We start from the raw sequence: 14,576 nt of genomic DNA on the forward strand, positions 1-14,576 counted from the left end.
TATGAAGTGGATACGACTATTTTCCCTATTTCACTGATACGTAAACTGAGGGACAGAGAAGTTAAGTATTTTGCTCAGGATCACCCAGTTTATAAGTGGTGAAATGGGGACTAGAGTCAGATACTCTAACTGTAGAGGTCCCCACAAGGACTCAATCAGAGCACTTTACTGCCGTATAATCAATTTTAAATGCATTCTACAAATATCTTATGTAATGAATATTTATTGCCCATGTATCAGGCATTGTTTTTGGTACTGGGGATACGCCAGTGAGTAAAGCAAAGACCCTGCTCTCATGGAGCTTAAAGAGATTGTCCCTGTAACAGGGACAATCAGGAAGACAGATCAATCAGAGTCTGATGGGTTTGGTGGAGAATGAGCCTCTTTTACATTGAGCAGAGACTTGAAGGAAATGGGGAGCAAGCCATAAAGATAGCTGAAGGGAGAGGGGACAGCATGTGCAAGGGCCCTGAGACATGAGTGGGGTTGGTGTGCTGGGGGAATAGGACAGAGGCCCCTGTGCAGGAGGGGGTAAGTAAGAAGTAAAGTGGGAGATGATGTCAGGGAGGAAGCAAAAAGGTCTGGGCCAGGTCACAAACGGCCTGGAAGGCCAACATAAAGACCTTGGCTTTTACTTGAAGATTTTATTTATTTATTGGAGAGAGAGAGAGGGAACAAGTGGGGGGGGGTAGAGGGGAGGCAGAGGGAGAGAGAGCGAGAGAAGCAGACTCCCTGCTGAGCAAGGAGCCCAACGCAGGGCTCGCTCCCAGGACCCCAGGATCATGACCTGAGCTGAAGGCAGACACTTAACCAACTGAGCCACCCAGGTGCCCCCAAAAATTTTTTAAAAGAGCTTGACTGAGGTGTAGTTGACATAAGAAAAATGCACAGTTAAAGTGAACAATTGGGTAAGTTCTGACATAGGTCTATACATGTGAAACCATCATCACACTCAAGATAATGAAGATATCCATCATCCCAAGAGCTTCTTTATGCCCCTTGGGAACCCTTCCTTCCAGTTCCTTCCTGGCCCTGTCCCATGCCCATGCTATACAACTCATCTGCTTCCTGCCAATTTAACATGCTATTGCTGTCCACTATTTTAGATTGTCTTTTGAAAAGGCCTATGAATCACACGTCTATATAAACAACGGTTGTTTACATTTACCTACATCTTTATCAGTTTATTGGTTCTGCATTCATTCTTGGATCTCAGACTTTTCTTGCGAGATCATTCTTTGGAAACACATCCTTTATAAATTCTTCTAGCCAATGTCTGTTGGTAGTAAATGTTCTTAGTTTATGAAAATCTGAAAATGTGTCTACTTCACTTCTGTACAGAAAGATGTTTTTCTAGGTACACAGTTCTAGGTTGTCAATGTATGTTCACTTAGAACTCTGGAGATGAGTCCACTATGTTCTGGTTTCCTTGTTGCTACAGAGACATCTGATGTAGCTGCCGTTCCTTTGTAGACAATCTGTCCTTTCTTTCTGGATTCTTTTAAGATCTTCTCCTGTTTTTGGTATACTACACTATACTAATAGGTGCAGATTTCTTTTTTCTTTTTTAAAGATTTTATTTAATTATTTGAGAGAGAGAGCAAGTGAGAGACAGCACGAGTGGTGGGGAGAGGCAGAGGTTCGATCCCAGGACTCTGGGATCACGACCTGAGCGGAAGGCAGACGCCCAACCAACCGAGCCATGCAGGTGCCCCTGGATTTCTTTTTATTTATTCTACTTAGTATTCATTGTGTTTCTGTATGTGTATCTATGGATTTATAACTTTCACCAGCTTTGGGAATTCTTAGCCAATATCTCGTTAAATATCGTGTGTGTGTGTGCTAAGCCCTTCTATATTCTTTATCAAAGACTCTGATTAAATATATCTTAAGACTTTTTTCTGTGTCTCTTAACCATTCTCATTTTCCCACCTCCTTGCATTTCTATGCTATATTCCAGTCTGTTTCTTTGGCCACATCTCCATTTCACTAATTATCTCTTTAACAACCATATTTCTCATTTCTAACAATTACATGGTTTTTTTTTTCCATTTTGCCTGATTAATTCCAATAGTGAGCTGTTGCCTGCTCTTTTTATTTCTATAAATATTTCACTTATAGTTATTTATAAACTATATACATTTTATACAGATTATTGTTCTAATTTTAGGAGATGACATTCTTAGGGGTAAATACATTGGTTTTATGCTGACTATCACTGATGGTCAACTTATATGTTTGACAGTTTTTGATTGTCTAAATTAGGTAGGCATGCTTAGATACAATTTACATTCGCTTCTTCAGAGATCCAGCGGGTTCTCAGTTGAGGTTACTTTGTACAACATTATACCTTAAAGCTCTGTTGCTTGCTTGGGAAAGTTCAGCACAGCAGCTAGCACCCTACCAATGGGAAACCATGGGATGCTATTTATCTGAGGTCAGTTATCTTGTTAAAAATTGAGTTAAGTGTAAATCCCAGGGCAGTAGTTCTGATCAATATTCTGATGGCCATTTTCATCTAAATAAAAATTAAGTCTTCAGAAACACCACATGCAAAATTTGAAAATATACATCTAAAACAACCGACTGGGACAAATTCTTTCTGTTGAAGGAAAAAAAAATAACATTGACTCAGCAATATAAAACGATTAAGAACCCAGAAGCACTTCTTAAGAAGATTATATTGTCTATAGACTCATTTATACATTATTAGAATATACATGTTGCTCTCTCATAAGGTCTAAGTACCATGTAAGTTTAGGGGAAAAAGATTAATTCTACTTTTTTAAATGAAAAACCAGAATCATCATTCTAAATCTTGACCTACTATTCATTAGTTATGAGAAACAAAAATTTTCTTTTCTTTCAAAAATTCACTCTTTATTTTTCACCACCTTTTTAAAAACAGAAATAAAATGCCATCTCTCTATTCATTACTAGCAATCCTGAAATAGATTCTAATAAACAATGGGTGAAATATTTCACACTGGCTCTTTAGAAGGCAACTTCAAAGGGAACTCAGCTGTAACTCATCCACTCATACTGGTGGGGGAAAAAGAAGGCACATGACTTAATGAGCAGAATTAGAAGTGATTCTGAATGGCTTACCTGCTGCCTGTTTTCACAGAACAGTTTTTCTTGTGTCCTCTGTCAGCTCGGTTATCTCTCAGAAGCTGATGCTATACAAAGTGTTAAGACAAAGTTGTAGAAACAAAAATATTTTCATTATATTATTTTGTAAGTAGAAGGGTGTTCCTCCCACACAAAGGGACACCATTTGCGCACTTGCGTTGACTTTTTTTTCCCCCTACTGGTTTCTCTCACAACAAAGACCACTACTCTTACTAGAGATGCCCCCGACACTCTTGTAACAAAAGTGTTAGCAAGGGCTGCCAATCCAACGGTTCCCTGACAGCGAAACCGCTCTGACAGGCAGTTAAAATACAGCCAGAGCTGGAGGTTCTAGAACTCAGTCTTTATCCTAGTTCTCTGGAGTAGTCCTGGTTAAAGTAACATAACCTCTTGCCAATGGCCTTTACCATTGCGTTCAGCTGTGAATTTTTTGAGACTTTGTCATTTACGCGGACATGAAAGATCTAATATTTTCTCTGTATCTACGGGCCTAACATGGTAAAGAAACACACTTAAAACATTCGTTTTCAAAGAAATTATTGGCTTGGAAATATATAATTAGAAAGCATGTATATACATTTGATTGCCTCCTCAAAATGCCTCACCATCCACTTCCTTTCACACTTGCTTTATCCTAACTAATTGGAAAGAAAAAAACTCCGAGTAGTCAATGCTCTTTACCGTGTGTTCGCTCAAACTGTAGCTTATCTTATTTATGCAGAAATATAATTATACACAAGACTGGGCCAAAAAGAAGTTGCACAGCATATTAGAAATTAACCCTAACAAAAACAGAAATCTTAAAAGTACTAATGCAGGATAGATCTAGGTTCTAATCCCAGCTGTGCCTGTAACTAACAAGTTACTAGGTTTTAATAACAGATTTGCCATTTACAAATTGGGTAGTTTTAGGCTAAGTACTTAACCCCCAAGCCTATCTGTAAAATGGAAATAGTATTATCTACTGATATGGTTGCCATGTTAAACAAGATAAACCAGGTAAAATGCTTAGTGCTATGACCAAAACATAAGAAGTGCTGAGCAAAACGGTTCAAACGCTACCATTATGATTATAATTAATGAGCCTGGTTGTCAGTGGGTATTGTCTGACCAGTATCAATACCTTTTTATAAAAAACTGCTTTAAACTATTTAATGACATTATTTGGAATCAATTATTAGTGATATCTGGACATCTTTGAGAGGAAACAGAACTTAATCAGATCATCAAGAATGTAGTTAGATCATTTATTTATTCTTTTAGGACTGTCTTAACTAAGTATCTTAAATTTCTTTTAAATATCTCCTTCTTTCCTTCCCCAACACCACCATCCTAGTCCAGACCATCATTTTCTCTTACTTGCAATGGCCTCCCTCCAGACTCACTCCTATCCAATCTATTCTCCACACTGCAGCCAGTAATTCTAAGATTAGATCTGGTTACATTACTTTCTGCAGATAAACCCCAAATCTTGTACAAGGCTTTCATGGCCCTTCATAATTTGATTACATTTCTCAACTCCTAATTTATTATGCTTCCTCCTACCCCAACCTAACCTTCCTACTTTTTTTCTTCTTCTTTTTTAAAATTTTAATTCCAGTATAGTTAACATACAGGTTCTATGAGTTTCAGGTGTACAGTATAATGATTCGACAATTCTATACATTACTCAGTGCTCATTGCGATAAGTGCACTCTTCTTCCTCTGCACCTGTTTCACCCATCCTTCCACCCACCTCCCCTCTGGTAATGGTCTTTAACCCCCTTCTTCCTAAATTACATATCCCCGCCATACTGAACTTTTTAGTTTGCGGTGTTTACCACATTCTCGCTCACCTTTGGCCCTTTGCTTCGAGTCATTCATTCTGCTTGCATCTCCACAGTCCAGCACAGTGTCTGGTAGAGTTTTAGTGCTCAATAACTATTTGTTGAATGAATGAATGAATGATTGAATAAGTGTAATAAAGAAATAGGGAGTGAGATCTAGTATCTGATAGGTAGCTGAAGCACTATCTCATTATTACTATGATTAGAAAATGGCAACCATTTATCTTAAGTCCATTAATCTGAAAGTGTTTCAATTTAGAAACACTTCGTACCATGAAAACGAAATTGTTTCTGAAAATAAAAATAATTAATTACTTTGGCATTTCTAAGTCTAGTGCCTTTTAAAAACATATACAAACCAACATTTGTGACACAGATAGCCAGAGGTGAGATGATAAAATCTCTACGTCCACCTGAAATTAATAGTAGCGGTTAACTAACTTTTCTAATTTTAAGATAAACGACAGATACGTGAACGCTGTTTCTGCAGTTTGTGTTAAAACAGTTACAGCAAAGAACTCAAAATTCCAAACACAACGTTCTGAAATAAGAAAAGAATTCTACAGTTTAATTTTGAAAATGCAACTATAATGACCAAAATAAATATTAGGCTGTACCTACTAGGTCTGGATAGTTCTGAGAGAGGCTACCACTTGGATCAACTTAAATGAGATAGCGCCTTCTCTGAACTCTGATGTAGAGCTCCTTCTATGAGATTCCTATAAGAATTTCTTCTCTTCCTCAAATTTATAGTTTTGATGGGCTTTGTATATAAAAGGAGACAAATATCAGAATTATTTAATACATATGCTTCTATATTAAAAAGCCATCACAAATTTCCTCACTTTATCAATAAAACTATAAATCTAGGTGCATCTTTGCAAATTTAAAATCAACCCAAGATAAAAAAATACAAACTCAGATCTACAGGTCATGAATCCAGTGACTTAACAGAGGAGGCTAGATCTTTTAAGGGGCAAAGGAGAAAAAATTAATCCAGAATGTTATTAGAATAGAAAACATGTATTTATATTTGAAATTCTCAACACATTTCTGCTATGCCCCAAAGAATAAGAAAAAGGATGGCAGGGTGGGTTGGGGTAGGGGGCCGAGTCAGGTCATGAGTTCATGGTCAAAGACACAAGGATCCTTGAGCTCTGCTCTACTAAGCGAGAGTAGCTCATCAGGTTTTGAGAAATTACTCACTCTTCTTACTGATAATTCTTCTGTTTCCTTGGACTACTATCAGTGTCACAAGTGAGGTCAATTTTCAAGATTCTGACTCAACCACGTCAACTCTGATTAATAACAGAACTTCTGAATATGGTGCGAAGTGCTTCTTACCTTCCAACTTTCAGATTGCTGGACTTAGGCCAGATGGAGACACAATTCCCTGATTAGTGACCTGCAGATGTATATTAAAAAATGACTCATATAAGAATTACATTAAAATTCATAAACACAAAACCTAGTACAGTGTGAGGTTTATAAAAGGTTCACAATTTTTAAAACTACTGAATTAAACCAGGAAGAGAAGTATTCCTTGTGGATGATGGTCCTTCCTATCAGAAAGGGAGCTGGGAATTTCTTTGGCTCTTCATAATATTTTTACAAGATTATTAAAAGTTTAAAATCCCTAACACAAGAGAAGAAGCCAAGAGCAGAATTCTTCCCCAGCAATCCTCTCTTTACCACCTGATATTCAGAGGCATTTGCTCAGGAGTATTTCTGTTAGCAGCCACTTCTCAGTAATTTCTCAAACGTCTACAGAAGAATTTTAAGTCTCCTCACACGTGGGTTCTCAGTGTCCTCACCCTAAAGGGACAACTAAGTAATATCTAAACTGTTGTCTATGACTCCTTAAGATACTTGTGAATTCAGTCAAAATGTCAAATCATTAGATTTTCAAAGAGGAAAAATGAGAATTAAGTAAGACCAAAAAAAAAAAAAAATGATGCTTCACATAACTGTCTCTCTCTCCTTCCTTCCATTTCTGAACTGACTTTATTTCTCTTCTGGGGCCTTTATAACTGCCCTCTCTGTGGTTTTCTCAACCATTTTCCAACATACTGTGTCATTATTGCTTTCCTGCCCCAGATTATAACTACCACAGGCGAAAAGCTACGTTGTTTTTCTAAATACCTTCTTTCGTAGAGAGTATCTGATAGAAAATGGCTGATGAATAATAGTTATTTACTGAGTGTGTAATAAAAGAGTGAGAAGTAGGCATGGGGTCAATGGATATGGGATAGAGCACTAAAGAACAGAAAGGGGAACTGTAAGACAGGGGAAGTAGAAAGGGGGAGGATTTCAAAAAAGGTGGCAGTAATGTTATCCTTTCCTTATGTTACTAAGTTGGTATGGGAAAAAGAAAAGGTGTGCATGCATGCTAACAGTCATTCATTCAACAACATAGTGAAGGATTTTACATTTCTTCACGGTTTTGCATTTTATCACTTGCATTGAGATTTATTTAGCAAAGTTTACTGCGCTAGAGTTAGATTTGCATGGAATTAAGAAATTTGTATCTCTCAAAATGTAAGTGGTCTCTGTGTGGTTTGTATATGTACACCCAGGTATGGTCATTCCTCAGTATTCATGGATTCCATATTTACAAATTGCCTATTTGCTAAAATTTCTTGGTAATGCCAAGATCAATACTTCTGGCACTTTTGCAGTCCTTCACAGACATGCATAGAGTGGTAAAAATTTGGATCAGCGGTTCTGAACGCTCTCAGCTGAGGCCTGACAAGTCGATCCTTTGCTTCGTGTTTCAGCTCTCATAGTATAAACAAGTATCTTTTATTGTAGTCTGTTTAGTGTTATGTTTTTTTGTGTTTTTGTGTTCTTGTTTTTGATTTTATCATTTAAAACGGTCCCCAAGTATAGAGCTGAGGTGCTGAAGTGTTCCTAAGTGCAAGACTGTCAGGGACCTTACAGAGAAAATACGTGCATTAAACAAGCTTTCTTCAGGTATTCAGAATCAATGATATATATATATTAAATAAGGTATCATTAAACATAAACACACATCAAACAAGAATATGTATTGATCAGTAAATGAAAATGCTGTGACCTCTCAGGAACCTAACCTTGTAATTCCCTAGGAGCAGTTATTTTGGTATTTGCTACTTTAGTGTTCACATCGTCTTTATAGAACATAGCTACGGTAGATAACAAGAATCAACTGTACTCATTAATTAATGACCTACATTAAAGACAGAAATCTGAAATCATGTATCAAAGTTTAAACAAAAGGCAGATTCAAAAATTGGTCAGAAAGATTTTGAAAATTAAAAACAATAAAGAATTGCTCAACTTTCTTCTCTTTTTGATATTAGCATTGGTTGAGTGTTAACTTCAGGAAAAAAAAGCTTGGCTGGAAGCAACCAGTTATACTGTGATATGAGAGACAACTTTATAACATTACTTTAGTATTTCTAAAGGGTAGGAAAGGACCTTTAAAAAATTGTATTTTGGGATAATCTATTCTTTAGAAATAGTGGTCCATATTATTTTACTAATGTGACAAGTATCTTTAAAGGGGAAAATCACTCTTATGGAAAAGGACAAGTTTACAAAATACCATTAAAGCTGAATTTACATGATATTTTTCTTTAACTAGGCTCATGTGTATTAAGAAATTAGTATAATTTATAATGAAGTATTTAGCACCTTCCTTTTATAAGTAAAAGGAACTATGGTATACACAACCAACTGTGGCTCAGCTTAAGAAATAAAACATCACGAATATATTAATGTTACCAATTACCACTACAAAGTACAGCCCCCTCTTTCCCTACCTACCTACCTACCTACCCTTTGCAGAAAATGATCCCTGTTGATGTGAGGTTTTTCATTCTCATGTATGTAAAGCTATTTCTTACATTCCATATTTTTGGCCCACTTAATAACTTTTATTTACTCATAATGAAAAAAAACAACAAGGATGCCAAGTCTAAAATGCATATGCTTTAAAACTTATCAAAAACTTAAGACGAAATTACCATAGCATGCTGCAGAGAGAAAACTAATACACTCAAGGGAAAAAGAAAGAAAGGACTCATTTTATATGTAAAGGTCACTAAAATGAATGTCAAGTTCTTGTTAAGGTGACTAGTCATTGTGCTGCCACGTATACTAGTAAAGCAATAAAAAAGAATCATGGAAAAATATAACATAAACTTATAAGAAACTATTACCACCTTCTAAACTTCAAAAATAAAAATATTCTCTTGCTGGCTGACCTTATTTAACACAAATGAATTTCTTCAGCATATGTACTATCTTGCTACCTTAACTTTGTGAAAAACAAATATAAATTGTGAAGTCCTATAAACAAGTGAATCCCACAGCCTGCCTGTGGAGGTGACATTCATGACAGGGGACGGTGGTGGTAAGGGAGCATTCTGATGGTTACTGAGGATGATTCATTTGGTTAGTGTATTAAGCACTGGCGCAATCGACTCCTTTTTAAATAAGCTGGGATTTGTATCTTTTCTCATAGAGCTGATCCACTACCTTGAAGGGAGATAGTTAAATATTTGAAAGAGACTAAGAAACTTCCTTTTGGATTAGAATGTTCCTTACCTGGCCATGCTCTGTCCTAGCGCCAGGGCTAAACCAATGGCTGCAGAGGAAAGAGAAAAGGAGTTAGCAAGAACCTAACTAAAAGCACATGCTCTCACGTGATCAGTCTGCATGTGCTTTAAGAAATGTATTCGCCACCAGCAACGGAGCCTTAAATATGCTTTATTTTAATGGATGTTTCATGTAATTCTAGACTTACGCCAATTTTGACAGGATTGTAAGAGTGCTCATAACCAGTAATTTTCAATTTAATAAGCAAACTCAGAATTACATTTCCATTTAATTATGTTAACATAAACTGCTGGGACTGTATTCATTTTATGAATCAATTCTGGTTATAAAATCTTCAAATGCTATCATTTACCACAACTTAATTATAGCATCGTTACAACAAATTATGACCTTTGGATTGCTGGAGTTTTAAAAAACATTAAAAATACCAGAATATTATATCCTCTGGCTATGCCCCCAGGAACAATCACACAAAGCATCAGCTGGAGGTAGGTACCTTGAACCTGTTCCTTCCATTGTGGTAACAACTTGGGTTGGCTGAGAACAAGTTCAACAACAACATTCAAAATACAGAAGTCGCTGCGCAGTTGACTCCTTCCCTTGTCGTGTTGTCCTTGCCCTGAATGACCCACCCACATTGCTTCAGCTGCTCCTTGGATCCTCAGTAGTGACCCATCTGGGGATACCTTTTCAACTTCACAACTGGGGAGTTGTGATTAGCTGTGTGCCTAGTCCTTTGGCAGTATTCTGCATCAAAATGACTCGTGAACATCAAGGAATAGGAAATAGGAACACTGTGGCAAATAAATCACTAAAAGCCCACAGAGAATGATACCAATGTTATTATTAATGCTATTTGTTTTTTCAAGAACAATAATATTGAGTACTTCTATTTACCAAGCACTCTTCTGACACATGACAGTGTATTATTTCCTATCCTCATTAAAATCTTACAAGGTTATTCACATATTCCAGGTGCAGAAATGAGGCACAGACATTAGGCTATTTGCCAACAGTGTGCATCCATCATACCATACTGCAGAAGGACAAGACACATTAAAAGGGCAGATTTCCTAAGACTTCTATGTAATCTCTAGCCTCTGTGGTACTAACACCTGGGAATAAACAGCCTCTACATTAATAGGATTTGTCTCTGCTCCTACTGGAACACTTCTCAAGCTCACAGACGGTGATGCTCTTTGGCAGGTCACATTCTACCTTGATGTGGAATGGACACTTTTGGTATCTGTAAATGACATCTTGATTAATTACCAACTAGAAACAAACTATTTACTGCAGTTACCCAGACAACTTGACTAATATATTTCCCCCCTGCTATGACCAATGTATGATTTACTAAATCATGATGTGTAAGTGATCCATTCAGAGTTCAAGACAGAAGAGCAGATTTAATAGGACAGAAAAAAAAATCATTGATATGTTTTCAGATTACACATTATAATTAACTTTTGAGAAACAACCACTCTTTGTGTTTTAGTATCGTATCAAAGAATATCCACAATGATCTGAAATGAAAAGGCTATTAAAATACTCCTTCCTTTTCTTATCTACTATGTATCTGTGTGAGGCTGGATTTTCTTCATATGCTTCAACCAAAACATCTCACCACAGGTTAAAAGGGGAAGCAGCAATGAATCCAAGCTGTCATCTATTAAGCCAGACATTGAAGTGATTGGTGCAAACAGTGGCACGTTCTAATTTTGGGGGCGAAAAATGTCATTAGTTTTCATAAAAATATGCTATTTATGTTAACATGTAATGGGCTTACTATATATTTATATAGACATATTTTTTAGAGAGAGTGTGCATGTGCACGCACACGTGCATATGTGCACAAGAGTGGGGGTGAGGAGGGACAGAGGGGGAGGGGGAGGGAGAGGGAGGGAGAGAATCTTAACCAGCCCAACACAGGGCTCAATCTCACGATCCTGAAATCTTGACCTGAGCCGAAATCAAGAGTTGGACGCTTAACCGACTGAGCCACCCAGGTGCCCCTGGGCTTACTATGTTTTTTAACAAATGCATAAATACCACTAATATTCTTTTTGTTACAAACCGAGTCTTCATCTAGCTAGTTCACTAGCCCAGTGAATGGCAGCACCAACCTTCCAATGGACAACTAAACTCAGCTTGGAACCTTTCTTTTTCATACTCAAACCATCAGCAAGTTTCAACTTTTCTTGTACCTACTAACTTGAATCCATTTATCATACTGCAGAGCTAGAGTGATGTTTTGAAGTTCAAATTTTGAATATTTAGTTATCCACACCCTTACCTCAAGCAAACAAATAAACAAAAGGAAACTGAAGTCTGACGGGGCTTTCCACTGCTTTTCACTGCTCTTAGGAGAAAGAATCCCTAAATGGCCCACCAGGCTTAGCATCATCAGTCCTTGCTTACCTTCCTCCTGTCTCACCGAATACTCCCTCTTTCACATTCTGTGCTTACTCACTAGCATTCCTTTCATTGTCTGAACACAGAGTTATTCTCTCTGCTTGAAATGCTCTTCTCGTCACTATTCCCTTAATTCTTGGAGGTTTCATCTCGGGCTGTGGTCCTTAAGGAAGCCTTCCTTATCTCCATGTCTAGTTCAAATTCTTTTTTTTAAAAGTTCTCTTTGAGAGGGGCACTTGGGTGGCGCGGTCGGGTAAGCCTCCGACCCTTGGTTTTGGCTCAGGTCACGATCTCATGGTTGTGAGATCAAGCCCCACGGTGGGCTCTGTGCTCAACGCTGAGTCTGCTTGAGAGTCTCTCCCTCTCCCCCTGCCTCTCCCACTCGCACTCTCTGTCTCTCTCTCTACAATAAATAATAAATCTTTCTTTAAAAAAGTTCTCTTTTAGAGTACTTAGCTCACTATACAATAATGCATTTGCGTGTCAGTATATAAGTACACACTTATGTGTGTGTCTATTTTCTCTATTAGGGTGCACCATGAGAACAGCGATGCTGTCCTGTTCATTACCACAGACCGAGCACTCAGCGCATAGTAGGCCCTCACAGATATTTTCTGAATGGATGGATAAATGAATGACTTGAGATATAGGGCAGAGTTTTAACAACTAGAGGCACCAAGTGATTCTACGAAATGAGAAGAATAACAGCACTGGCTTAGGTGGTCTTCCACATTCTCCTGGGGTCTCATGTTCTGTGGACCAGATGACCAGGATGTAAAGACACTCCTTGTTCATTCATTTTTTTCCTATGAAACAAAAAGTCAATTCTAAAACTATGCTTCAACTATGCTCAAGGGAGCCTTCACTTCTTTCACTAAACTGCAAAAGTAAACCCAGGAGGTTCAGCCTGGTGTGCTTGCTACATCACGGGTTTTAGAATCTGAGAGATCGAAGCTTGGCATTGGCACTTACTCGCTAGGTGACCTGTGACAAATTACTTTCATTTTCTGAGTGTGGGTGCAACACTGGGATTTAGAGGGAAAATACATATTTCGTTATTCAGATGATCAAAATGTATTTCTCAGATATATTTGGTCTTACTCCATGGTTCCTGGCTCACAGCTCCCAAAACCCTTGGCATTTCCCAAGGGTTGAGAGTGACACATTGTTATGTTAATGAGGTGGCTTTTGGACTTTACCTGAGGCTGGGAGCTAGTTGCCAGGGGAGCCAACTAGGTGATTAGGGGGCTGGATTTTTCAGTCCCAATTCCTGACCTCTGGGGGGGAGAGGGCTGGAGGTTGAATCAATCCCCAAGGCCAGTGATTTAATCAATCATGCCTACGTAATAAAGCCTCCATAACAATCCAAAAAGGCAAGGTTCGAAAAGTTTCCAGACAGGGGAAGAGGTGAAGATGCAGGGACAGCGGCATGTATCTGGACAGGACGTGAAGCCCCACACCCCCTCTCCCATACCTGGCCGTGTGTCTCTCTTCCATCTGGCTGTTGCGGAGTTATATTCTTTTATAATAAACTGGTAATCTAGTAAATAAAACATTTCTCTGAATTCTGTGAGCAAATTAAATAAACTCAAGGAGGGTGATATGATGTGGGGACCTCTGATTTATAGCCAAAGTCCAATTGGTGTCCTAAGTTGGAGGCAGTTGATGGAACCTCCAATTTGCATCTGGTGGGTCAGAAGCACAGGTAACAGCCTGGGCTTGGCAGGGGCATCTGGAGATGTGGGGCATTAGGGGGCAGGGCAGTCTCGCAGGACTCAACCCACAACCCACAGCTTGTGCCATCTGATGCTATCTCTGGGTACCTAGTGGCAAAACTGAGCTGAAGCAGGACAGCCAGTTGGTGTCCTGGAGACTTGCTTGTTGTCATGAGGAAAAGCCAGTGTCAGAAATGAAGCGTTCTGTAGGAATGTTAAAGAAGACACACAGGAGGGGCATGTAGGTGGTTCAGCAGGTTAAATGTCTGCCCTCGGCTCAGGTCATGATCCCAGGGTTCTGGGACTGGGCCTCACATCGGGCTCTCTGCTTGGGGGGAAGGCTGCTTCTACCTCTCCTTCCTGCTCGTGCTCTCTCTTGCTATCTCTGTCTCTCTCTCTAATAAATAAAATCTTAAAAAAAAAAAAGACATATAGGAGGGGAAAAAGTAGGAGGGAAAAATCTGAGTTTTTCCATTATATTTGGCTTCTTCCTCATCTATACAATAAAATTAATCCCACTTCTCTTATAGCCTTGGGAAGCTTAAACAAGGCTAAGAACCTGGAATAGAGGAGGTGTTTAGAATAAATATTCATTTTCTTCTCCTATAGTACACAGTGGAATACAGTAATATGTGAACTTTTATTCTGTAAATTTCTGTAATAACTTACCTATTTATTCCCAATTGTCAGTAGATACACTAGTGTTCATGCATAATATTTACAGGTTCCCCCAACAGTTTTAGCGTGTTATCATACATAATAGATGCTGATTACACTGTTTTTTTTTTTTTAATTGACTTTTGGTTGAGTAGAATATACCATGTGACTTTCCAAAAGTCAAATTATCTATAAAATGGGGGTGTTATGTCTGCTTCAGGGAGGCAGT

General features: G+C 38.2%; 1 protein-coding gene across 2 annotated transcripts in view; it reads right to left on the minus strand.

The window, feature by feature from the left end:
• Nucleotides 1-14,576, minus strand: part of GPATCH2 (G-patch domain containing 2) — a 173,115-nt gene that overhangs the window by 41,191 nt on the left and 117,348 nt on the right. The window contains exons 7-8 of one of the 2 annotated variants that reach the window (XM_036096167.2): nt 9,549-9,588; nt 3,109-3,179 (exon numbers count right to left, since the gene is read on the minus strand). The exons of the other annotated variant lie outside the window; for it this stretch is intronic. Of the exons in view, the coding sequence (XP_035952060.1) occupies nt 3,109-3,179; nt 9,549-9,588 (111 nt within the window). The remainder of the gene's footprint in view (nt 1-3,108; nt 3,180-9,548; nt 9,589-14,576) is intronic. 2 annotated transcript variants of the gene reach the window in all.

Source organism: Halichoerus grypus, chromosome 7, assembly GCF_964656455.1.
Source record: "Halichoerus grypus chromosome 7, mHalGry1.hap1.1, whole genome shotgun sequence".
Taxonomy (NCBI): Eukaryota; Metazoa; Chordata; class Mammalia; order Carnivora; family Phocidae; genus Halichoerus; species Halichoerus grypus.